The sequence below is a fragment of the Suncus etruscus genome, chromosome 14 (assembly GCF_024139225.1).
Source record: "Suncus etruscus isolate mSunEtr1 chromosome 14, mSunEtr1.pri.cur, whole genome shotgun sequence".
In the NCBI taxonomy this organism is placed as follows: Eukaryota; Metazoa; Chordata; class Mammalia; order Eulipotyphla; family Soricidae; genus Suncus; species Suncus etruscus.
In genome coordinates this window covers 50,647,188-50,674,113 of record NC_064861.1, presented here as the reverse complement: position 1 = coordinate 50,674,113, position 26,926 = coordinate 50,647,188, and the positions used below count along the sequence as shown (strand labels likewise).

General features: G+C 41.3%; 2 protein-coding genes across 3 annotated transcripts in view; one reads left to right on the top strand and one right to left on the bottom strand.

Moving 5' to 3' along the window:
• BBS2 (Bardet-Biedl syndrome 2) overlaps positions 1–2,538 on the top strand; it is a 33,004-nt gene extending 30,466 nt beyond the window's left edge. For both annotated transcript variants that reach the window (XM_049786067.1, XM_049786066.1), the window contains 2 exons: positions 405–526; positions 1,915–2,538. In XM_049786067.1, coding sequence (XP_049642024.1) covers positions 405–511 — 107 coding nt within the window. In that variant the 3' untranslated portion in view covers positions 512–526; positions 1,915–2,538. The remainder of the gene's footprint in view (positions 1–404; positions 527–1,914) is intronic.
• A 2,534-nt stretch (positions 2,539–5,072) lies between these two features.
• OGFOD1 (2-oxoglutarate and iron dependent oxygenase domain containing 1) lies at positions 5,073–26,748 on the bottom strand. Its single transcript, XM_049786111.1, has 13 exons — positions 26,564–26,748; positions 23,828–23,973; positions 21,339–21,385; positions 16,698–16,798; positions 11,687–11,803; positions 10,686–10,777; positions 10,359–10,487; positions 9,325–9,438; positions 8,761–8,840; positions 8,209–8,507; positions 7,561–7,683; positions 7,025–7,083; positions 5,073–5,744 (listed from the first exon to the last, which is right to left on the bottom strand). Exons 1-13 carry the CDS (start codon positions 26,715–26,717, stop codon positions 5,583–5,585), a joined length of 1,623 nt encoding a protein of 540 aa, XP_049642068.1. The 5' UTR covers positions 26,718–26,748; the 3' UTR covers positions 5,073–5,582.
• Between the last annotated feature and the right edge of the window lie 178 nt (positions 26,749–26,926).

Here is a 26,926-nt window from a genome sequence, read left to right as displayed (position 1 = left end):
AAACTAACTTAGGTTGGAGAGATATAGAGTGGCTAGGGCACTTACCTTGCAGTGCCCGACCCAGGTTCAATCCCTAGTATCCCATATAGTTCCTGAGCCTTGTCAGGAGTGATTCCTGAGCATAGATGCTAAGAGTAAGCCCAAAGCATCACTGTATCTCATTCAAAAACCAAAATACTGACTTTTGGTTTCTACGGCAATCTTTTTTAGGTTCTAAGTAAGATAAAATAGTTATATATATATATATATGTATATATAACTATTTTATCTTACTTAGATAAAATATATACATACTTACATATATATATACACACACAACATATTTTCCTACCTTTTATGCTTTAAAACTGGCCTCTATTTAATACATTTAATTTTAATCAACTGATTTGTTTCTTCTTTTACAGTTGGGAAACCAAAGAACCAAGTGATTGCTGCTTGTCGTGATGCAATTCGCAGCAATAACATCAACATACTCTTCAGAATCATGCGGGTGGGGACGGCTTCTTCATAGGACAGTCATGTCTAGGTAGTGAAGGTCCTAGAAAATGTTTTTATTCGGGATCAAAGTGATAGCACAGTGGGTAGGGCCTTGCTTTGCTTGTGGCCGACCTGGATTAAATCTCCGGCATCCCATATGGTACTCTGAGCACAGTGACTCCTGAGCAGAGCCAGGAATATGCCCTGAGCACTACTGGCTGTAGCTCAAAAACAGAAACAAAAGTTTTTGTTTAAAATTGGACCTGATTTGTGCTGGATATCCTGCATGAAACCAGGGATAGAAATGGAGAATGAATACATTAGTGAGTTGAACAAGTACGAGTGGTGCACCTGTGTTTCCAATTGTTATTTTAAATCAGTACTGTGTAAAAAGGAAGGTAATTTAAAATATCGGGGCTTGAAATTTATTTTCCTGTATGTATGTATGTAAATTTAGTGTTTGATACATCTATTTTCCTTGAAATTATAATTAAATATATAATTTTAAAAGATTTTTTTTTCATTAAAATGGAAAGATGTACTTTTGTTTTGGGCCAAACTCTGGTGGTCAGGGATTACTCATCGCTCTGTACTCAGAATCATTCCTTGACGTACTTTTGTTTTGGGCCACACTCTGGTGGTCAGGGATTACTCCTTGCTCTGTACTCAGGAATCACTCCTTGCTGTGCTCAGAGGACCATATGGGATGCAGAGGATCGAACCTGAGTTGGCCATGTGCGAGGCAAGCACCTTACCTGCTATACTATGATCATTTATACTATCACTTAAGCTCCAGATATCACACTTTTTTAAATTAAGTTTTAGTATATTTATAGAACTCTATCAAGATTGAGTAAACAGTTTCTAGTATGTTGAGAAAAACAATAGATATTTGGGAGCTTTCTTTTTAATCACTTAAACATGCAAACAACTCAATGGTTGAATATGTAGCTGTATCATCCTCAAGGGCAACATTCTCACCCTGAGTTCTAACCACCACTTACATTCCTGCTTGTGTGACTCAGCCCTATTGTACTTTCGTTTGGCATTTTGACTTCCATGCTCAGAAGATATTCTTATATACCATATAATTCCTAGTGATTCTGGAAGTAGTAGAGTAGCATGTATGCTTCAAAGATGAGCTACAAAGATTACCTGGCATCAGCCAAACTTCCAAATAAATTTATTCTGCTATGCCAGGCGTTGAATTGAGGGACTCACTCTTGCAGGTCCTGCACAGAACATTGAGCCCTGTCTGGTCCCAAGCACTGTCTGTATCCAGGCCCCACACTGTCTTCTGTTTTGATCACAACCTAGTCTCTACCTTCTGAAATTAAAATTTCTGATTGGGACTGGTTTTAACTTCAATGACTATTTCATGTTTAAGAACTATAATAGAATAATCTTACCAAAAGTCACCCTCTTTTTGTTTTTCAGCCAAAAAGCATATTTCTTAGATCTAAAAAATTTCAAGACAAGGTTGAACGTGTTCAACCCAAGCATCAAGCAGGTTGTTACCTTTGTCCTGATTTATAGGTTATTATGTAAAGTTTACAGGTAATAACAAATGGACTATTTTCACATTCTCTTGTTCCTATATTTTTTTTGTTTTCTACACTCTTTACTGTGTCCATTTCTACGAATGCCTCCCCATCCCCATTTGCATTTTAATAATTTCAGTGCATAAAAGTAAACTGAAAATTCCTTCATCAGTTGGTCTCATGGCATGGCTGTTGCTGATATAACTGACAATAACAGCAGGCTGGCTTCAGGGACTCTCAAGACACAAATTGCGTTTTATAGTGTATAGAAGAGTGTGCTGTGTGCTTAGAGCAGTGAGATTAAGAAGAAACTCATCAGCACTTAACATAATTTAATAAATATATTATGCTAAAATTTAGACTCAGTGCTAAACTCAAACTAATAAAGTCTTAGACTTTACTAGTTTCAAACTGCTTGGCATACACAATGATTTCACTTTCCCACCTTGCCTCTGGGTTTATACCACTAAAAGAATGCTAACCAGAACCAAATGAATAAAATTAGAAGTATAAACTTTTATTTATTCTTTAGTTTTGGGATCATACTCAGCAGTGTCCAGGGCTTACTTCTGGTTCTTCACTCAGGCATTGCTCTTGGTGGCTTGGGGAACCATATATGGTGCTGGGGCAAGGATCCAAGTTGGCTATATTCAAGACAAGTGCCTTACTCCCAGTACTATCTCTCCTTCCCCAGGGTTTAATTTTTTAAGTACTTCAGGAACTTAGAAGAGGGAAGTTTTTAATTTAAATCATAGTAATAAAGTATTTGTGATTCTATTTCAGTGTCACTACATTATGGTTAAAAACCTGTTTCTAGGGTCTGAAACAATAGCTCAGGGAATAGGGCGTTTTACCTTGTGTGTGGCCGACCTGGGTTCAATCCCCGGCATCCCATATGGTCTTCCAAGCCTGCCAGGTGTGATTCCTGAGTGTAGAGCCAGGAGTAACCCGAGTGCTGGCAGGTGTGGCCCCTAAACCAGATTAAAAGCTGTCTCCACATTGGGATCATAAAATGCTGCATTACCATGTAAATATCAGAAAAAAAAAATCTAGAACTAGTTTTATATTTGATCCTATTTATTGAATAGTAGCAAATGTACAAAATTTATTTGTAAATAGCTATATATTGGGCATATGGATGAAATCTTTTTATTGATGGGTATAAAGTAAAGATATATTTGAGGCTGGAGAGAATTGGAGGCAGGGCACTTACACACGTGGCCAACCCTGGTTCAAATTCCCAGCACCTTATGGTTCACCGAAGAATCCCCCAAGTTTTGTTTTCAGACAGGCTACACCTGTTCACCTGTTGATGCTCAGGGGTTTACTCATGGCTCTGTACTTAGGAATTACTCCTGGCAATGCATGGGGTGGGGGAGGGAGAATCATGTGGGCTGTCAAATTGAATTCAAGCCTGCTGCTTGCATGGCAAGCACTCTCCCTGCTGTTCTATATCACTCTGGCTCCAAGGGAAAAAAAGTTTGTCAACCTAAAAGAACATTTTTTCATGTAAGTACAAACTCGTATTTCTAAGTTAAATAATTGAATCACTGTGAGATAGCAATGAAGTTGTTCATGATTTTCATTCAGTTATACAATGTCCAACACTCATCCTTTCACCAGTGTACATTTCCTACACCAGTGTCCCCATTTTCCCCCTTGCCCCTGCTAAACACAAAGTAGAATAAAAGTACTCAAAGTTTCATTCGATAAAAACCCATTGTTTCTCTTTTAGTAAAATAATAGCTACCATAGTAGCTAGTAGTAGACTACAAGGAAAAAAAGGAAACAGTATTAAAATGGAGTACCAGCATCTTTCATTTAAAAATGCAATGATTCGGGCCCAGAGAGATAGTACAGCGGCGTTTGCCTTGCAAGCAGCCGATCCAGGACCAAAGGTGGTTGGTTCGAATCCTGGTGTCCCATATGGTCCCCCGTGCCTGCCAGGAGCTATTTCTGAGCAGACAGCCAGGAGTAACCCCTGAGCATCGCCGGGTGTGGCCCAAAAAAAAAAAGCAATGATTCCTACATCCATCCAGTATATCCTTACATGGCTTATATAACCCCCAGAAAAGCTCAGGGTATAAAATAACGTAACAATATGTGTAGCCTCTTGGTATTTGGTCTCAGAAAAAAAAAATGAAACGATAGCATTTAGGAAAATGAAAGTCATATGAAGCAAGGATCATTTAGTTAGACATCAGAACCCCAGAATGGAAAGGTACTAGGCATCTGGAATCCAATGAAGAATGGCAAAGCAACCTGACAGTCTACTAAAGCCATATGGTTGGAGGCTAGGCCTTGTCCAAACAATACAGCCCTAAGAAATCTACAGAGGTCGAATTTCCAGACCACCAGTAGTGAGACAAGTAATGGGTCCTACAGTAATGGGACAAGTAATGGAGTTGATAATGTTCCATATCCAGGTTATTGGAAAGAATCTGTAGTTCTGAGTATTGTCTGCTTTTAATGTGAACCACAATGACTTCATGTGAAGGGGCAGCCAGTCACAAAAGGACACTGAATCCATGACAATGATGAATGGGTGCAGTTCTGAGGCCAGAGAGAGCATACAGTAAGTACCTGGATAGTATCCTGAGTTCATTCCTGGCTGGGCACTGCCAGGAGTGATTACTGAGTATAAAAACAACAACAACAACAACAAAAAAATATCAATTTGAGTTATAGAGACATACTAAAATAGTGATTACTAGATGCAGGTGGGTGTGAGAAGTGAGGAGTCATTGTCTTTGGGGGCCAGTGTCAATTCAAAAAGATGAAAAAGTCCTAATGGCAGAAGTTGCACAACAAAATGAATATATAGAAAAAGTTAGTATGGAGGGGCCGGAAAGATAGCACAGTGGTAGGGCAACCTGGGAGGGACCCAGTTCAATTCCCGGCATTCCATAATTGTCCCCGGGCCTGCCAGGGGCGATTTCTGAGTACAGAGCCAGAAGTGACCCCTGAGCACTGCTGGGTGTGGCCTAACAACCAATCGATCAATCAATAAAAGTTTAAAAAAAAAGTCAGTATGAAAAACAACTCAAAAAGAAATCATTTTTTTTCATATTTATTTACTCCATTCCCGGCGGTGTTGAAGGGTTACTCTTGGCTGTGCACTCAGGAATTACTTCTGGGGAGCTTGGGAGATTGACCATATGGGGTGCTGGTGATTGAACCTGGGTGGGCTAAATGAAAGGCAAGTACCTTTTCCTTTTAATAAAAGTAAGCGTCTAACTCCAGTGCAAGATCCAGATTGTGACCATCAGGATTGAGTCCTATAAGGACAAACACACATAGAACATAAATGTTCTAAGAACATTGTTGGAGGCCCGTGGCTTCAACTGCTGGCCTGCAGAAATTTCCCATTGGTTTTAAAAGATGGTTGTCTTACTGACAGGAGTCCTCCAGTGTTGGTCCATTCTCAGCCTGTGTTGGTCAGTAGGTGTAGAGAGGCTGAGACCACTGCACACATAGCCATCTCTAGCTCTGCTCTTCTTCCTCCCATGCTCTTCAGGTGACCCAGCAATGATGAAGGGCCTCTTTCCGCTCTGCACCCTCTTGTCATTCATAATAGACAAATGAAAAGTCCCAGAAACCTGTTCTATGTGGGATGGTTTTCTTTTGTGCTAGGCTTCGGTGGTTAATATACTTGACAAACTTAAGTGTTTCTCTATCTCTGTAGACCAATGCCAAAGAATTGCTTTCTGGATTCACTGTTAGCAGCTGAAACAAGCATAAATATACAATGACACATAAAAAAGAGCTTATTCTTAACACTACTTTAGGTGACTTAGCAGTGAACAAATGGCTTCCAATTGCAACAACTTAAGAAATAGGGGACTCGGGGCCGGAGAGATAGCATGGAGGTTAGGTGTTTGCCTGGCATGCAGGTCAGTTGTTCGAATCCCAGCATCCCATATAGTCCCCTGAGCCTGCCAGGAGCGATTTCTGAGCATAGAGCCAGGAGTAACCCCTGAGTGCTGCCGGGTGTGACCCAAAAATTTAAAAAAAAAAAAAAAGGCCCGGAGAGATAGCACAGCGGCGTTTGCCTTGAAAGCAGCCGATCCAGGACCAAAGGTGGTTGATTCGAATCCCGGTGTCCCATATGGTCCCCCTGTGCCTGCCAGGAGCTATTTCTGAGCAGACAGCCAGGAGTAACCCCTGAGCATCGCCGGATGTGGCCCAAAAAACAAAAAAAAATAAAAATAAAAAAATAGGGGATTCTTTAAAAGACCACTTGTGGGGCCAAAGTGATAGTATAGGGAGTAAGGTATTTGACTCGGCTTCAATCTCAGGGACCACATAAGGTAGGAGTGGTTCCCTAAGCACTCTGATAGGTATGGTTTAAAAGCAAACAAAAAACCCTGTTGTTAGGCTATGGAGATGGCACAAAGGACTGATGTACATGTTCTGCATGCAGGAGCTCCAGGTACAATTCCTAACAGTGCACGATCCCCAAACACTGGGGAGTAACACCTGAACAGCTGGAGTTGCTCCTAAGTACCTCTGGATGTGGCCCAAAGTTTTTAAAAAAAAGTGTTAAGAACTTTTGCTTTGGCCATCAAGGCATTTTCCAACAAGTTTCATCCTAAACAAAAACACATAAGGTGAGCCACAAAGGTCTCACTCAATGCATATATTTCTTCCTATATCAAAAGATTAATGGGATATACCATCTTTCTCCTTTTTATGGTTTGTGGGCACAATAGCCCTGCATTCAAGAATGACTTCTGGCAGTGCTCCGGACCATAAGAATTGCCAGAGGTCAAACTCAAGTAGGCTGTAAACAAGCACCCTCCCTACTGTACTATCTCTCTGCCCCATGTATTTGTACTTTCTTTGGACATTTCCTGTAGGGTAAAATGAATGCTCAGTGACATCCTTTACTATCTTTATTCCTTGGTGAGTATTTTCTACTAGAAATTAGAAATGCCAACCAATCCAACAAGGTAGCTAAAAACATCAGCAGGAAGTATTAAAAATAATATGTCAAAGCAATTTACCTCTTCATCTTCACCTTTGGCAATGTAGCAAGTAAAGCCCCCATACTCTGGCTCCCAGCCTTATAAGGAGAGAAAGAAATAGCATTCAGAACGCTCTCTCTGGTTATAGCATCTACTAACCAACTATCTTGGATCCTAGGGGTTGGGGAGTGGGAAAATCACTGACCATATTTTGCCTAAAACTGAGGGATCTGGGTACTCAGTTCTACTTATGAGCCTAAATTTACTTTCTAATCAATACTAAGAACTGGAAGCTAAGAATTAAATGCAAAATGTACCTGGAAAAACAAATGTGGGCTCTGGCAGGTTGGGAAGGAAATGATGGTTTGGCTTATCTCCCATATCCTAGTTACAGATATAAATTTGAATTTTAGTCTGGAGTCTAAAATTCATGACCATGATCCTTTCAAATAAGAATTCCTGTAACTATAGATCATGGCCATGAAAAATTATTTCTCAGCTGACTCAGGAGAAGGTCCCACAGGAGAGGTCCTCCCTCTTTGGGAACAGTCACTGCTATCCTGCCTTTCTCTCACCTTCACAGCCGCAGTAGAAAAGTAAGTCCAGGGCAAACTCGGTCTTGATGTTGTCATAGATTAAAGTGTAGTGACCAGTCTTCCAACGCCTTAATTCTCCATGGCATGTGGGAACACTTGATTCTAAAGGAACAGAAGGCCAGGGCCAGAGACTCAATGGGCTGAGCACATGCTTTGCATGAGAAGTCCTGGGCTTGATTCCTGGCACCACATGGTTCCCACCCTCAGGCACGATGAGAACAACCCTGAGCAGAGCACAGTGTGGCCCCAAACAAACAAGCAAGCAGGCAGGAAAAAAATTAAACCAATCTGATGCCACTGCTCAACTACAAGGGAATGCTAATTAGGAAGGGGTCGGAGCAATAGTATAGCAGGTATAGCATCTGCCTTGCACATGGCCAACCCAGGTTAGGCAGTTGGCATCCCATATGGTCCTCTGAGCACCACTGGGAGTGATTCCTGAGCGCAGAGTCAGGGATAACCCCTGTGCACTGCCAGGTGTAGCCCCCAAAACAAAGTAAAAGCCCCACAGGAAAAAAAAATCCACCTAATGTTTGGTAATAATTAACAGATGCTGAAGAAATACTTGATAAGTGACCAACCAGATGATGGTACAGTAAATACTGACAGATCACAGCAAGATCTTACCTTCCTTTGTTTCGTTTTCCTCGGGCTGTGGGATACTCTGTCCCCCACTTTGTGGATTGCTGCTGACCACCTGATCAACCTCTGGCTCTGAGAAACCATGGCTGGTACCTTCTTCAGTGTCAACAGAAGCAGCTTCTGCCTCTTTTTTGTGCTCTGTCTCATCTTCAGAAGGAGCCAAGAAGTGAAGTCTCAGGCCAGTGAAGTTGGAGAGGAGCAAGAAAAGTGCCTCAGAACGGAATAATTTCATGCAATCCTTCAGTATGTCGGGAAGCTTGCTCTCCTCAGCTCTGTCATAGAACCTGAAAGGCAACAAAGGAAAGGTGTTCATCAAAAAAAGGGGCAAATTTGTTCATGGAATAAATGCTCTCCCTAAACCTAGCCCAGCTCACCAAAGCACAAGCAGTTACAACAGTGAGATTTTGTTAGGGTCCCCTACTGACGCCTTGAAGAAGAGGGTCATTAGAGCAAACAGAAGAGTCTGTCTGACTGACAGCCTTACAAACAGAATAGACAAACCGCCATGTGTTAAAGCAAATGTCTTAGAGATTCTACCTTTTATTAGGGGGGCCTTGGCTATTCCAGGTCACACCTTCTTTCTCCAAAGCCTCACAGACCTTGGCAAACTTCTCAGGCTGGAAAATGATAAAATAAATAAAATAAAGCAGTTCTCCAATCTCTGGTCTTGCAGGTGTGGCAACTCTACAGAATAATTCTGTTGATTCCTAAAGCAAAAGACTCACCCTTAACACATAAAATACACCAGTCCTGGTAATGTAAGTGGAAGCCAGGATAAAAACTAATTATAATCTGTCAGCGTGTTTAGCCAATAGGTCAGAGGGCCAATTTGAGCCATTTCCTAATGTATGTTTTTTCAACTTGCTTAATTCTCAAATACCTGCCTGCTAAAATTAATGACCTCAATTCTCTTATTAATAACATAATTGCTTTAGCTCTCTGGCCCCAAGTATTATTATTTTTATTTTACTTAGAGAGATGACAAACATTCTAATCAGGATCAAAACAAAACAACAAATATTCTCAGTGGTCCCTGTTTACCCACCACCCAAGAGCCAAGATTGCACAACACAGATACAATGATAGGATATGATGATCTACCTTAAGGAACTCCTTCAGGAGAATTTCGGAACTTTCTTCAAACTCTTCTTGAATTTGAATTTGGTAATCCATGTCCAGATAAGTAGGGTTGATCCATTCATATAAAATTTCATGCTTACAAAGCAGCAGCAGATGAAAGAATCAATTTACTATTTCCTAATATTTTTGTTCTCACTTAACCACACTTAAGACTTATTTTTCCCTTATAAAATATAAAGTATGCAAGAGGAAGCTATCAAATGTTTATCTAAGAAAAGTGGAGGGGCCGGGCGGTGGCGCTAGAGGCAAGGTGCCTGCATTGCCTGCGCTAGCCTAGGACGGACCGCGGTTCGATCCCCCGGTGTCCCATATGGTCCCCCAAGCCAGGAGCGACTTCTGAGCGCATAGCCAGGAGTAACCCCTGAGTGTCACCGGGTGTGGCCCAAAAACCAAAAAAAAAATAAAAAAAGAGGAAGGGTAAAGTCAAATTCTAGTTGCATCATCCAAATTAACCCCATCTAAAACTAGAGTAGTGGGGTCAGAGAGATAGTACAGCAGGGTAGGGCTTTTGCCTTGCAAGTGATTGACCCAAGTTCAGTCCTAGTTCCCCAAGTGGCAGGTTAACCGGTCTTCACTCTAATCAATGATGGCTTCCTCTTTTACCTAGGTGGGAAGAATTTCTAGATAGGTCCTTTACCTTAGCTCTCCTTACCCTCCAGCCCCACCCACATAGGTTGGTTTTAACTTCCCGATAAATACTGCAGTCTCATACGGCCTCTTTCTTCCTCTTGCTCCTCGAAGTGGAGAGGTCCCCGGACACATGTTTCACCCTCATCTGTCTGGTTTGGATTACTTTCTGCAGTGGGCCCTGCTCCAGATCCACTTCCCAGGAGGGATTATGGAATGTGGAGCCATTTATACCTGAGCACTGAGCCAGGAGTAAGCCCTGAGTACTACTGGATATGGCAAAACCAAATAAACAAAACAGAGCAGCAAATGGTATATGGTAATTTCTCAGGCAAGAATCCCAGAAACAGATCAATTCTGTCACTTACGTCTTGAGGAATATGAGGACTCCGAGGTATGGGGGACTCAAAGTAGGTGAGAGGCCTGGTTATTGAAGGACCATGAAACCAGCCACTTATGGACAAACGAGACTTGTCTTCACAGAGGACCTCAGACACCTGAAAGGACAGAACCAACAAACGGCACATTAACCAAAGAGCCAGGAGGAAGACATCAACCAGCGTCAATTCCTTCATACCACATTAGGTACAAACACAGCCTGGTCTGCAAGGTCAACAAAAATTCTCTCTTAGACCTGGGCTTAATAGAAAGCACAAGCCTAAGTTCTCTTTATTGAGTCTAACATTATTTTTTACCTGATGAAAGGATACTGGAGACACTTCAAAGAAAACCAATGTGTTCCAAGAAGGGACAAGAGACTTGACAATCTGCTTCGGTTGAACATGTTCTGCACCAGGAGAGAACACATCCATAAATGGGCTTTCAATATCATGAACTGCTTCTAAGCAGCCTCATTTCACCCTGGCAGATCTCAAAAATACCTAACCCCCTTCCATCTGTTTCTCTCATACTTGTATGTGAGATGACATCTGTCCTGCCTACACCATTCAGCCATTACTGGGAAAGGCTGAAATAAGTTTTGCCTTTGATTTGTGGGTCACTCGGTGATACTCTAGCTCTGCATTTAGGAATTATCCTAGTGGGGCATAAGGGATCATATAGAGTGCCAGGGATTGATCCTGGGTTGCCTGTGTTTGAGATATGTGTCCAGCTCACTATACTATTGCTTCAGCTATGAAGCTTAAAATTAGCTGTGAAAGTTTTTTGTAGTCAATGTCGGGTGTCAGCCATTCAAAACAATAGCCCCTACGTTCTGTCCCGATGACAGAACCACAGACAGCCACATCTAAAAAAAGCTTTCTAAGTTTTCCTGGCTTGTGTTCAGGAACATGGCCAATTATTCTCAATCTTAAAGCAATTCTAATGTATCTCTGAATTAGTGATGTTTCAAATACAATTTGTCTCAGCTGGCACTAATTCCTTCTTATTTGTTTACTGTAAAGAAAGACTTGCATCTTTTTCGAGAAGTACATTTTGTATCAGAATTTCTAAAACGGTTTTTGTTTTGTTTTGTTTTGTTTGGTTTTTGGGCCACACCCGTTTGACGCTCAGGGGTTACTCCTGGCTATGTGCTCAGAAATCGCCCCTGGCTTGGGGGGACCATATGGGACGCCGGGGGATCGAACCGCGGTCCTTCCTTGGCTAGCGCTTGCAAGGCAGACATCTTACCTCCAGCGCCACCTACCCGGCCCCTCTAAAACGGTTTTTGATGTTGAAGAATATGTGCTCATTTTACCATCAACACTGTATAGATCCAGGGTGCCTCCCGAGCTCCTGTTCCAGGGAGGAACCAAATAAAGAATGAAGGCCATCCGCCGCCCTTCCAGCTCATCATCATGGCAGAGCAGGATATCTGCAATAGTTAACATACAACTTAAGGTCATGAAAAGCTGACAGGCAATCCCGTCTTTTTTTTTGTTAATTTATCTTTAGCTTTTAGGGTCACACCTAGCAATGCTCAAGAGTTACTCCTGGTTCTTCACCCAAGAATTACTCCTGGAGGGACTGGGGAATCATATGAGATGCTGGGGATCGAACACAGGTAGGTGGCATGCAAGGCAAGAACCCTGTCCGTTCTATTACTGCTTGGGCTTTGTAATCTGTTTTTAATACTCCTTGATAATGTCAGCTCCTTAAGCTTTAAAATGACATACATTTCTCCATTTTCATTAATTATAGAAATATAGAAATCAAATGGCTGGAGATGTGATTCAGTGAGGTGCATGAGATATGTGTGAGGTCCTGGAGCTTGATCCCTGGCATTGAAAAAAAATTTAGAACAATAAAGAACACACACAACTATATCAGATTTACTCAGATATAATCAAGAACTAAACTTGAAACTGTATTTTTTCAGTATTTTCTCACAAACATGCATTGGTTTCTTTTTTTTAATATATTTTTTTATTTAAACACCATGGTTACAGGTTGTTCATAATAGTTTTCTTTTTCATAAAGTTGTTCATGATTGAGTTAATTAGTCATACAATGTCTAACAGCTTCACCAGTGCACATTTTCCACCACTAATGTCAACATTTTCCCTCTCACATATTGCTGACATAAGGAAGCTCAATTTTCAGTTTCTTTTTTTTTTTTTTTGGGCCACACCCGGTGAAGCTCGGGTTACTCCTGGCTATGCGCTCAGAAGTCACTCCTGGCTTGGGGGACCATATGGGACGCTGGGGGATCGAACAGCAGTCCATCCTAGGCTAGACACCTTACCTATAGCGCCACCACGCTGGCCCCTCAATTTTCAGTTTTATAAGGAATATTCATATTTTTTTCCATAAAGGCTGGACTAGATGGCATTCCCACCAGCAGTGAATGAGAGCCCCTTTCTCTCCATATTCACGCTAGCACTAGTTATTCTTGTTATTTGTGATGTGTGCCATTCTCCGCAGTATGAAATGATACCTCATTGTTGTTTTGATTTGGATCTCCCTGATTAATGATATGGAGCAATTTTTCATGTTCCTTTTGGTCATCTGTATTTCTTCTTTGAGGAAATGTCTGTTCATTTCTTCTCCCATTTTTTGATGGGTTAAGTGTTTTTTCTTCTTCAGTTCTGCCAGTACCTTTTATATATCTTATTAGCCCTTTATCAGATGGGTATTGGGTGAATAGTTTCTCCCATTTCATGGGTACCTTTTCATCCTAGTTACTGTTTCCTTTGAGGTGCAGAAGCATCTCAGTTTAATGTAGTTCCATTTGTTTATCTCTGCTTCCACTTGTATGGACAGTGGTGTTTCCTTTTTGAAGATACCTTTAGTCTCAATGTCATGAAGTGTTTTGCCTATGTTTTCCTCTATGTACCTTATAGTCTAATATCCAGGTCTTTAATCCATTTTGATTTAACTTTGTGCTTGGTGTTAAAGAGAGGTCTGAGTTCACCTTTCTGCATGCAATTGAACAGTTTTTCCAACACCAGTTGTTGAAGATGCTTTCCTTGCTCCTTCTTGTATTTGTTACCCTTTTATTGAAGATTAATTAGGTAGCAACAAAGGACCAAAGGCAATAGTAGAACTGATACACAGAGGTATTGGGGTCGTTGGGGAGGGAGGTGGTACACTGGTGATGAATGTGACACAGGATTTATGTACTTGTAAAACCATCGCCAACAATATTATAAATCATAGAACCTCTAATCAAAGAACAGTTTAAAAATAAATTGATAAATACATATATATTTTTGGTTTTGAGCCACAGCTAGTGCTGCTCAGGAGTCTCTCCTGGAAGGGCTCATAGCACCAGGTGGGATGATATGGATGAAACCTGGGTCATTGCATGCAAGACAAGTGTCTACACTGTTAAAACTATCTCTCTGAGCTGGATACATGGAATATTTAGATAGTCTTTTTTTTTTTTTTGGGGGGGGGGCCCACACCTGGTGACGGTGACACTCGGGGCTATTCCTGGCTATGTGCTCAGAAATCACTCCTGGCTTGGGGGACCATATGTGACACAGGGGGATTGAACCATGGTCTGTTCTAGGTTAGTGCAAGCAAGGCAAACACCGCTTACCCCATATTTAGATAGTCTTAAATATCTCCCAACAAAATACCAATGAAAAAAGAAAAAGTTTATAGGGCTAGGGAGATAGCTCAACAGGTTAGAGTACATGCTGCATATTTAAGAGCACCAAATAATGCCCCAAACACTGGGGTATGACTCTCAAAAGAACTGAGCCAGGAGTATTCCCAAGTACACCCAGGACATGAGGTGTGACTACAACCCCCAACCCCAAACAAAAAAATTGACAGGAGAAAATCATTTAAGTCAAATGATCAAAGTTAGTATTACTAATTATCTAATACTTAGAAACCATGTACCATTTGATAATATGCAACACTTAATTCAATACTATTCCTCCCCGCCAAGTGCATAACTTTAACCTAGTTGGAAAGCATCCAACAAACCTAAATTGAGGGAAGTTTTACAAAATAAACCATCAATCTTCTGAAGTATCACTACCATGGGATCAAGTAAGGAGAAACAGTTCTTGATTATGACATGACAACTAAAGCGTAAAGTCCAGATAGATGGGAATAATGTATCAATGCTAATTTCCCAATACTGATTTATTACTATCAGGCAACAAGATGTCCTTGAAGGAATTTCTGAGAGTGACCTGGAATACCATTTTAATGGTAATTAATGTATTTCCCTGGCTTGTTACAGGTCCTGGGCTTTATTGCACACTGAAAAAAAAGGTAGCTGGTGTGGTGGGGGGAGAGCAAATGATATGGTTATCCATATGTATCAGTAACTTGATAGAGTAGAGCAATTGTCTTGCATATGTGAAACCTTAGGTTTGATCCAAAAAAGTTATAAAGTTCTAATTATCTAGTATAGAGGAGTAACTCAAGGCAGTATTTACTTAAACAACAAAATAGAACACTTATCCTTCTAGGTCAAAAGCCCAACATCTTCAATAATATATTTATATGCTCCATAAGAGATCTGAAATGATGTATTCCAACTAATAATAATGGGAGAAAGAGTGATGGGGAAGATGATTATGGTTTATAATTCAATACTGTTTGAATTTCTTAAGAATATATTTACCTGGGCCCGGAGAGATAGCACAGTGGCGTTTGCCTTGCAAGCAGCCGATCCAGGACCAAAGGTGGTTGGTTCGAATCCCGGTGTCCCATATGGTCCCCCGTGCCTGCCAGGAGCTATTTCTGAGCAGACAGCCAGGAGTAACCCCTGAGCACTGCCGGGTGTGACCCAAAAACCAAAAAAAAAAAAAAAAGAATATATTTACCTTCAAAATTTAAAAAAAGGGGGGGGGGGGAGAATGGCAAAGTAATACACAAAGTAAGGCATGCCTTGCATGCATGCAGGTGATATTTGCTCAAAACTATGGGCACTATTGGGTGTGATCCCAAAATGCCCTCTCAGCCATGTTCCTCCCATCCTCCAAGAGGGAGATGCTTATTTCTTTGGAAGTCCAAGAATAAAAAACTTTTTGTCTTGTTTTGTGGTGTAGGAATCAAGCCAAGTCTTGAACAGGCAAAGCCAAGTATTTTACTATGAAGCTACATCCCCATTCCACAGGAAGTCTAAGCATAGAGTTCACAACTTCATGTCTAAATCTGTGGATATTGTATGAGATGTGAATTACTGCATTTTTCTGAAAGTATGGTCAGTATTTGCAGAGAACTATTTATACTTTCCAATAAAATGATTACCGCATATACTCGAGTATAAGTTGAGTTTTCCAGCACAAAATTTGTGCCCAAAAAACCCAAACTCAGCTTATACTCGGGTCATACAGGTTATTCGATTTGGTGCGCGTGCATCGAATCAAATGCACATAGTCTCCAGTCATCTTCTGCCGTCTGCTGGAGGGGGTGGTGCTTCAGCTTAATCCACAGGTCATGGCTGAGCTGAAGAGGTAGGTGGCTGAACTGAATCGTATGCCACTGAACTATTTAACCTACAATATTCTGTATGTCGGTCTTGTATGAGACCGACAGCAATGATGATAATATCTGCAAACTCAGTGATGATGTCTATGCTGATAACCTTACATCAGATACAGCTGAAGCTCTGTGTCAACATACAGATGATGAAGAGGAATCCAGTTTTGAAGGATTTTAACCTCTGTGATTTAGCTTGATTACTTGTTAAGTTATGGTTTTCTACACTTTATTTAAAGTTATTGTTGTTAGTTTACAGTTTTTCTTTAGCAATAAATATTGATAAACATTTAACCTACTGATTCCTCAATTATTGTAATTGCTTTGGGTATATATTTTTATTTTTAAAATTTACCAGTGGCTGCTGCATTTTCCACCTTGGCTCATACTTGAGTCACTAAGTTTTCCCAGTTTTTAGGGTAAATTGAGGGGGGGGGGGTTGGCTTATACTTGACTATATACGGTAACTTCTAAGTATAATCTGGGTCAAATCATTATTTATTTATTTATTTATTTTTGTGGTTTTTGGGTCACACCCGGTGGTACTCAGGGGTTATTCCTGGCTCCATGCTCAGAAATTGCTCCTGGCAGGCAAGGGGGACCATATGGGATGCCGGGATTCGAACCGATGACCTTCTGCATGAAAGGCAAACGCCTTACCTCCATACTATCTCTCCAGCCCCCTCAAATCATTATTAATAAGAAGTTCTTCCCTATGCAGGAACATATTAACAAGGATTTTGTTACAGTTACATTATTTTCCCATTTAGTTATGGAGTGTTTCAATTTTATAGACACCAGGGCATTATCATCTCTCTTACCTGAGAATTCATATTTAGCACAGGACATGTCAATGGTTGACTCCAAGTTGACTTTAGAAATGTTAGAAATCCAGGTTCGGAAATCTTCATACAGAATTTTCCTAGAAATGTAAATCAAAGATGAGGTTATAGATATAGTACCGTAAGTAGGGCATTTGCCTTGCACATGGCTGACCAGAGTATGATTCCTAGAATCCCATTTGGTCCCCCTGAGCTTCCCAGAAGTGATACCTACATATAGAACCAGGAGTAACCCCTGAACACCACTGGGTGATTCCCCAAACCAAAAAACAAAAACCCTCAAACAACAAAAAAGTAAATCAAAGATAACTTGTTATGAGGCTAAATAGATAGTACACTAGATAGGGTGCTTGCCTTGCCAATCTGATCCTCAGCATCCTCTATGGTCCCCCAAGCACTGCCAGGTGTGGCCCCCAAACAAAACAAAACAAAACCAAAAAAGTTAACTTGTTAAGTCATAGTTGGGACTCCATTTACATCAACAACACAATGACTTTCATCTTGAATTTGCTTTTTATTTATAACATCAATTCTGAGACTGTTCAGCAGCTTATTTATGGTTGGTTTTTTTTTTTTTTTTTTTTGGTGAGGTTCTTTTGGACCACACTCAGAAGTACCCATGGCTGACTTGTTGATGCTCAGGTGGCCCATGTGATTCTGGGGATCATATCTGGGTGGCTACATGCAAGACAAATACCCTGGACTATTGCTCTGGCTCAGAATATTCTTCAGTTTAAACTTACAAGTTTGAGGATTAATATTGCCCGAGAAATAAATTTAACTCTGTAATATATTTTTGTTCTATCATTTCATTTATTTTCTTCTTCCTAAGTTTATAGAATGCCCTATCAGAACAGCAGTTTGGCATTAACAAAGTTCATTCCAACATCACAATGTGGCAGTTTCATTCCAAAGATGGAAGTTACATTCTCAGAATATAGTACAACACTAGCACTACTGTACTGGAAAATGAGCACTTTGGTGACACTGTACACATTGTAAACTTTTAGGAATAATAATAGTGAATGTTATGCTACTTGTAAAAACCCTTCATAGGAGTTCTGATATTAACAGGACACCAGTGAATGATAGCATTTCAAGTTTACTGGCAAAAATGGCTCTCTGCAGAGGAATCTCTTTAACAGAATTTAACTCAATTTAGAAATCATGTTATACTCGATTAAAAACATTTTAAAAGCTCCATGTTAAATTATCTGCACATCAAGAGACTTAATTTTTTTTAAACCATTTCATTCCAACATGAAGGGTAGAAATTTCCATAATATGAACTATGGGGGGCCAGGGAGATAGTTCAAGGGTATAATCAAGGGAGTACAGGTGTTGCATGTATGTGCAAGGAAGGTCTTGAGTTCGATTCCTGGAACAGCAGGTGTCCCCGACCCCACCTATATTGTCAGTTGTAACTCAGGTGGTTCAAGCACTGTCAAACCCTGAGCATGTATCAGGAGCTTGCTGGAAGTAGCCCCTCAGCTTTTTTTTTTTTTTTTTTTTTTTTTGCCCCTCAGCTTCTGAGCACTTCTGGGATGACCTTTCCAAAAGCCTCACCTGTGTTATTCATAACTAAATATCAAGTTATCCAGATGATCACTTAATATTTTTATTACCTTTTACTATATACTACGCAAACCAAAAAATTCCAGAAAAAAATACTGTCCCTAGTTAATCACAAGTGCCAGAAAATTTTACTTCTTGTGGGACTTGGGGGACCATATGGGATGCTGGAGATGGAAAGCTAGGCTGGCTAAATACTTGCTATATTATCATTCTGGCCCCTACTGCCATAAAACTACTAAGGGCCAAAATGCAAATTATGCGGAAAGGGCTGCTAAACAAGGCTTCAGATACACGCGGTAAACACTTCTACAAAACTGTTTAATGCAATTAATATTATAATAGTCTGGAATCCTACTTTTATTGGTAATAGAAGTTTCCAAAAGTTTGCTCCATAATAAGCACCTGCAAAGTCATCCAAAGAAAATGTTGCTAAGACAGCTTGCTTTCTATCATCACTCTCATTTGCTAATTGCATTCTTGAGTGAAATCACACAACCCAATTGGGAAAGAAAGATTGCTTTTCTACTAACATCAAGGAATATTGTCTCTCACACCATCTGTCTGGTACTCTTTAGGGTACAGAATGTAACTGAGTCCCTCAGGAAATTTTTACCAGAGGGGTAATGTGAGCTAATAGGACAATGCCCTAAGGCACAGTAATCACTCTTGGAGAAAAAAGGTCTAAATAAAAGGGCAATGTGACGTGTCCCAGTTAGCACATGAGCAACTGCTTAAGAATTAAGAAATAATAGCCTGTGTAGCTGTGACTGTATCACAGAAATGTCTCAGTGAAAAAGAGAATAGACAAAATTAGTTGGTAGTGGGTTTGGAGAGCTAATATAAGGTTTAAGGTTCTTGCTTTCAGGCAGTAAAGTTTGATTCCTGGTACGGCATGTGGCTCCGAGACATGACAGGAATGCTCTCTGAACCACATAGGCAGGAGTAAGCCCAGAGAACAGTTGAGTAGTCTCCAAACCTCCAAACTTTGTAACAATACATAAAAAAATAGCCGATAAAGATTAAAAACAGCTATTACAAAATGACAAGTGTTTATTGAAACTCTATATAAGCAAAATAAAAAATTCCTAGTTCTACAAGCCAGATTTTAAATGAAGTCATTTCCTCTAAATATAATTAGTGTCTTTTGGGAGGGAGAACTACGTAGTGTTCAGGAGCATATATGGTGCTGGGAATTGAACGCTGGTGGACCATGTGCAAGGCAAGCGACTTACCCACTATACTATGTTTCTGTGCTCAGGGGTTATTCTTGGCTTTGTGCTCAGAAATTACTCCAGAAATAATTTCCTTGGGGTCCATATGGGATGCCGGAATCAAACCTGGATCAGCCACATGCAATGAAAATGTCGGATTTGTTGGGCTATCACTTCGGCCCCTTCCCCTAGCAATGTTTTCTTTTCGGGGAGTGGAGTTTGAGTCACACCCGACAGTGCTCAGGGGTTACTTCTGGCTCCACGCTCAGAAATCGCTCCTGGCAGGCTTGGGGGACCATATGGGATGCCGGGATTCGAACTACTGCGCTTCTGTGTGCCAGGCAAACACCCTACCTCCATGCTATCTCTCTGGCCCCTGACCTAGCAATGTTTTTTGTTTGTTTGTTTTTTTGGGCCACACCCATTTGATGGTCAGGGGTTATTCCTGGCTATGCGCTCAGAAATTGCTCCTGGCTTGGGGAGACCATATGGGACACCAGGGGATCAAACCACGGTCCGTCCTACGCTAGCGCTTGCAAGGCAGACACCTTACCTCTAGCGCCACCTTCCCGGCCCCAAATTTTTATTTTTAATTGTAAGAACAATGATGCAAAGAAAGAGGACAAGGTAAAGTTACAGTGGAAGGACAATCACCCATAAACAGTTCTCAGAAGAAATTCCCTTGCTGACGCCTAAATTTTAAACTTACAGTCAAAGAACAGTCCTAGCAATGTTTTAATGAGTAAAATTATGTTCAAAAAAGGGGGAGGGGAGAGCTCACACCCAACAATACTCAGGTGCTCAGAGAACCATATGTATTGCTGGGTTTCAAACTTGGATCATGCGAGGCAAGTAACACTGTATTCTTCTGGCCTCAAGATACCTCATTTTAAGAGTTCTGATATATCGTTTAAAACCATCACCTAGGGCCCGGAGAGATAGCACAGCGGCATTTGCCTTGCAAGCAGCCGATCCAGGACCAAAGGTGGTTGGTTCGAATCCTGGTGCCCCACATGGTCCCCCGTGCCTGCCAGGAGCTATTTCTGAGCAGACAGCTAGGAGTAACCCCTGAGCACCACCGGATGTGGCCCAAAAAAAACAAAAAACAAAAAAACAAAAACCATAAAACCATCTTCTAGGGGCCTGGAGAGATAGCACAGCGGCGTTTGCCTTGCAAGCAGCCGATCCAGGACCAAAGGTGGTTGCTTCAAATCCCGGTGTCCCATATGGTCCCCCGTGCCTGCCAGGAGCTATTTCTGAGCAGACAGCCAGGAGTAACCTCTGAGCACCGCCGGGTGTGGCCCAAAAACCAAACCATCTTCTAAAAAATTTATAATAGTTGGGGCTGAAGCAACATACAGTAGGTAGGGAGCTTGCCTTGCATGCAGCTGACTTGGGTTTAATCTCTAGCATCCATTTTGGTTCCCCAAGCAGTGCCAGGAGTGATTTCTGAGCATAGAACTAGAAATAAGCCCTGAGCACACCATCTAGTGTGCCCCCATTACTCCACTCCAAAAAAGAGAAATAAGATTACAATAATATTAAAAGGCATCCTCTTTTCTATCAACACTAACATTTTAAGTTTTAATATAATCAACCTAGTATGTGAAAAATCTAACCTCTAATACAAGATTGACTGTCTTTTCATTGAGAACTTGGGTTTTAGAGTTAAACAGATTTATATTTGTAATCTTAGTCTCTCAAGTTTTACTGACAAAATTACTTAAAGAGATGAACTTCATATAGTTAGTGTACTCCACTGGAAGATTTTGACAAGCAACAATTACAATAGTCATTACTCTGGCAAAAATTGGGCACCAAACAATATGCTTACCTTAAAGCACAGATGTGAGGTTCTCTTCTCTTCTTCAAATCATCAGACTTGACCATGAAAAAGGAAAAAGGATTTCCTTTATCAGACATATGAGGAGGGTTTTTGTGTGAGTACTTGAGCAGCACAGCAACTGCACTGTCATGAAGGCCCTGGCTGTCAGTAAGGTCTGATGTGTGGCCACTTCACTTGGCAGCTCTGTAACTCAGGCAGGATATTTAACATCTCTGTGTCCTATTCAGTCAACAAATATTTTTTATAGTGGTGCTTAAATTCTTACTGAGAGACAGACAATAAACAGACTCTTGACTACTTGTATAAAAATTAATAAATAAACACCAGCACAGTAAGAGAGACTAAGAGTACTGAGTGGGTGGGCAGGGGATGCAGTTCTAAACCAGGTAACCCGAACAGACTTCACAGTGGTGAAGACTTGGAGGAGACTATATGCAAAGAGGATCCCAAGTCCTGAGTAGGAAGCATGCCAGTCCTATTTAAGAAAATTTAAGGGAAGGGTTGAAGAGATAGCTCAGGGGGCAGGGCATCTCCTTAGCATGTAGCCAACCTGTTCAATTCCTGGTACCTCACATCCCTGATCCCAAAGCACCACAAGGAGTGATCCTTAAGTGCAGAGTCAAGAACCCTTGAGTGTCATCAGGTGTAGCCACAAAACAAACAAAAAGGCACTAATAACTACAGTTTTTAGAAACATGCAAAAAAAAAAAAAAAAAAAAAAAAAAAGGAGAGACAAAGTATTTTCAAATTTGACCTAACTACAAAGGCAGAAAACTAATGGTTTTAAGTTAATCCTCTTTACTATGGATAGAAGTTTAATGTTCATTAGGCTTTCTGAATTTGTTGTATCACTACTATTTAACCCAGTTACATTGTATGTATAAGACCCAAAGCTAAGTATCCAATTAACTTTAGAGTAAAAAAAAAACAAAAAGGCAAAAGAGAAATTCATTTTTTAAACTCTTATCCCAGATAAAGAGAAATTAAAAGAAAATGCAAAGAAAACTCTATCTTTTCATTTTTGTTTGTTTGGGTTATAAAGGTGGTGCTTAGGGAGCACTTGTGGCAGTTCTTGGGGCATTAGACATGGTGCCAAGGATTGAATCTGGTTGGCCATGTTCAAGGCAAGTTCTGGTCCCTGTCTTCTCTTTTTATTTTATTTTTTATTGACTTTAGGGGTCCTTAAGGTTTTAAAAGCATTTTCAAGAGATTGTTCCCAACCTGGGGTAACTAAAGACCTCTATTCATATACCTCATCTGGGTCTGCCTTCCAAGAGTAAAAAAACCTTGGGGCCATAGAGATACTAGTGAGTAGGGTGCTTGCCTTGCATTTAGTCACCCTGGGCTTGATCCCTGGCACCCCATATGGTTCCCTGAGCCATCAGGAATGCTCTCTGAGCACAGAGCTAGGAGTAATCCCCAAGCACAGCTATGTGTGGGCACCTGCCTCTTTCCTTCAAAAAAAGATGAAAGAAAATAAAAATATAGTAAGAAAATTAGCCTGGATTGTATATGGTCTTTAGTGCCAAATTAAATTGTCCATTTAAAAAAAAAAAGCTCTAACTCTGAACATAAGCTGCAATACAAATGTAAAACATTACACTACCTAAATGTCACTCTTATCTTCCAAAGTCCAAGTCTCTTTACCATATATATAACCTCCGGCCTCAGCTATTTGGGCACTCTGTATATATTTGTAGAAACTTTCTATCATTTCTCTTTCCTGTGAGGAAGGGCCTCCCATGCAGTGCTTATGATGTCTGGGGACCACTTCTAGTAACATTTGGCCAATGTGCTCAATGCTCAGGCCTATTGATGCAGTGTGGGCCCAGAAGGATCAATCTGATGGTGCTGGTGGTGACCAGGTTCATATACAGCAGTACTCTGGGGTCTCCAGGGCTATACTAAGGTGTGTGTGTGTGGGGGGGCATTTTAGTGACTGGAAATGGGGAGGGGAGGTATAATGGACAAGACAAGAGTCCCTGACCTGAGTTATTCCCATAGCCTGCTTTTTGTATTTCTCCACTGTTTGACAGCATCAATACTTTTGATTTTAAGGTGTTTTTTTTGTTTTTGTTTTTCTTTGTTTTTTGGGCCACAACCAATGATACTCAGGAGTTACTCCTGGCTATGCGCTCAGAAATTGCTCCTGGCTCAGAGGACCATATGGGATGCCGTGGGATCTGCCGTCCACCTAGGTCAGCTGTGTGCAAGGCAATCATCCTACTGCTGTGCCACTGCTCCAGCCCCATGATTTTAAGGTTTTACAGAGCACAAACTGTCAGAGTCTGATATAATATTATACCTAAGACGTAGCTTACACTTGGTATATGTGACATGACTGAATCATAATGAAGTCAGGGCAAGGACTATCCTAAGCATATTCAATCTAAAACATCCAGCTTAAAGGTACAGAATGAGCTTATGAGCAATGAACTCCTTAATTAGAGTAGCTAATGTGAAAACAGCATAAATACCTGATGGAACTTGTATAAGTCATTACATTTTTCATGGAAATTTAAGTTCAAAAGTTCTTTCTGAAGCTCTTCAACAAAGTTTTGGTTTTGGATGAAATTTGGGATCACACAGTGAGGAAAGGGGTCCATGTCCACGACAATAGCATCTGTTGAAAGGAAAAATTATGATTGTTTTCTTTTATATATTTGGCCCTCAAGTAGCATATAATAAAGAATTATAGGGGCTGGCGAGGTGGCGCTAGAGGTAAGGTGTCTGCCTTACAAGCGCTAGTCAAGGATCAGGACCATGGTTCAATCCCCGACGTCCCATATGGTCCCCCCAAGCCAGGGGCAATTTCTGAGCGTTTAGCCAGGAGTAACCCCTGAGCATCAAATGGGTGTGGCCCGAAAAACAAAACAAAACAAAAAAAAAAGAATTATAAAAGGAATTATTCATGATGTTCAGAAACCTAGTATTTAAATTCTAGATTTGAGCTTTTTTCTTTTTTTTTTTTTTTCAGTATTATTTTTTATGTGAGGCTCACACCTAGGAGTGCTAAGGGCTTATTCCTGGCTCTGAGCTCAGAGTGACTCTTGGTAATACTGGGATCCATATGTGTCATGGGGACTGACTTGGATCAGCCAGGTAGGTACAAGGCCAGTATCTTATTTGTTGCCCTTCTCTGGACCTTTTTAAAGGTGATGTTCAAAATAATCTTAAAGCTTTAGATCAGTTCTAGCGATGTCCTAAATAAGATTCTTGTTTTCTTTGAGTATTTTTAAACTTGTGCTTCCTTATTAAATTTTAGATTCTAAGTTCATTTTCTACCTATGCAACTTAAAAATGAGTAGAAATTTAAGATGAGAACAGCAATAATGGCTGGCAATTTTTCTTCCAACCCCACTCTTTTTTTTTTCCTTTTAGTGGACCAAAATAATTTTTTTTTTTTTTTTTGGTTTTTGGGCCACACCCTGTGACGCTCAGGGGTTACTCCTGGCTACGGGCTCAGAAGTTGCTCCTGGCTTCTTGGGGGACCATATGGGACGCCGGCGGTCCGTCCTAGGCTAGCGCAGGCAAGGCAGGCACCTTACCTCCAGCGCCACCACCCGGCCCCCAAAATAATTTTTGATGAAAGAAACTTAAGAGAGAAGTGAGGGGTGAGAGAATATGTGTTTGAGAGAGAGAGAGAGGAGAGGATAGAGAATGAGAGAGAGAGAGAGAGAGAGACAGAGAGAGAGAGAGAGACAGAGAGAGACAGAGAGAACATGGGTTTCTCCAGAGTAGAAAAAGCCTCAGTTCCCCCTTTTTCTTTCTTGAGTTATCACTGGAGGAAGTTACAACACTTTGGGGTGCTAGGCAACATTCTACTGGTTCAGAAGTATTACATGCATTATTCGCCTTTATTCTTCTCAACAGCCCTAAGATAGACTAGATCACCTAGTCCTGGGTGTGGAGAGCTACACTTTCTAGCTGCCTCCAAGGCAGCTCGAACCACCTCTTTCACTTAAAACTAATGGTGGGTACTATAGGAAGGAAAGAAGGAGGCGGTTATGCAGGGTTCTTATGCTTTCAGGAGCAAAAGCTCGAGACAGGCTCCTTGTCTAGGTCAACAAGTCCTCCTAGGACTCAGGGGTCAACAACCGGTAGCTCCAGACTGCATGAGGCTCTTTTGAAGCTTTGCCATAGCTATGACATCAGGGCTGATAGCCCCCCCCCCCCACCTCCTTACCAGTAGCTCTGACATCAGGGCTGATAGCAGGGGCGCAGGGAGCAGTATCACTTAATTATGCTAATTAGCTATTAATCTGCACAAATATATTTTACATTGTTAAGCGAAAAAGTTCTTTATTTCAGATCTACAGCTGCCTTCACGATCCTGGATATAGCATTAAGATAAGAAACAATGTATGCTAAAACAATATTTGTTTTAGATGTAGATGATTTCGCGGCTTCCAGGTTTTGTTTTTTTTTTCTTCGCAAAGGAGTCCAAGTGGCTCTTTATGTCTTAAAAGTTGCAGACCCCAGTTCTAGGTTATGTAGTGTAATGCAGCACAAGAAGCTCGCAGGGGCCAGCCGGGGGACAGATCTCAGATGCTCTGGCCACGTTCTCCAGCCATCCGAGTATTGCGAACAACAAAAAAAAATTTACTAGAGTCCCGAGCCAGGATGTTTACTGGAAAAGTGAGTTATGTTTAGCTTCACCCATAATTTCATCCAACAGCTTTCCAAGAGGGAAGACCATCTTTCTCATGTCACAAAAACATTCTGTGAAGTTGGGGTGGGGTTGGGGGGTAATAAATTCAACTCATTTCCCAACGATGCTTAGTTCTAGGGAAGAACTTTCGCTGACTACTGATTTTGTGTCTGATGGCAAAATCTGGCTGTGAAAGTTAAGACGCCCACCTCTCCTCCTTTCCAAAATCTGGGCCTCCATAATTATTCTTTCTCTTCTCGAGGTTCTTTTTCTATGTGTGTGGTTTTGGGGTCATACCCGGCTGCGGTCAGGGATTCCTGGCAGGCCTGGGGGACCATATGGGATGGCGGGATTCGAACCACCGTCCTTCTGCATGCAAGGCCAACGCCCTACCTGCATGCTATCACTCAGGCCCCTTTTCTCGAGGATCTAAACTCAAACTGGCACTGAAAGGGGTGTCAGGCTGGACGGAGAGGGGGCTCCAGCCAGTCTCTCTAAAAAGATCCTTCTCCCTGAACTTTTCAGAGGCGCCCGGCTCCCCTTTTCCACAGATCTCGGTTACCGTGATGGAAAGGCGTCCTGGTACTCCAGGCCTCGGCTATTTGCCTTTGCAAGGTCTCTTCCGTGACAGCCTGCGACATATCTGCTTTCACCTCCTTCTTTTTCTTTTTCCCGGCCGGGCTAGGCCCGGGTTCCGCGGGCCGTTTCTCACTCATGCTTCGCTCGCAGCGATCTACCCCACGCCAACCTGCCCGATCTTTCCCGACTTCAGAATTTTTTGAACTCCCAGAATGCCTCGCCAGGAGCAGCCAATAAGAAGCCTCGGATCAAAGAAAAGGCGGGACTTACATTCGAGCTACCAATGGGAACCGCCGGAAACGAGGCCATGAGACTTCGGGATTGGCTCTGCGGTGCTTTGGAGCGA

Coding starts and splice junctions, on each gene's coding strand:
- OGFOD1 (XM_049786111.1), bottom strand. CDS start 26,717: ATGAGTGAGAAACGGCCCGCGGAACCCGGGCCTAGCCCGGCCGGGAAA. Junction 23,974..26,563: donor CAGGACGCCTTTCCATCACG/GTAACCGAGATC, acceptor TCCTTTCAACAG/ATGCTATTGTCGTGGACATG. Junction 8,841..9,324: donor TCCTGAAGGAGTTCCTTAAG/GTAGATCATCAT, acceptor ATCATTTTCCAG/CCTGAGAAGTTTGCCAAGGT.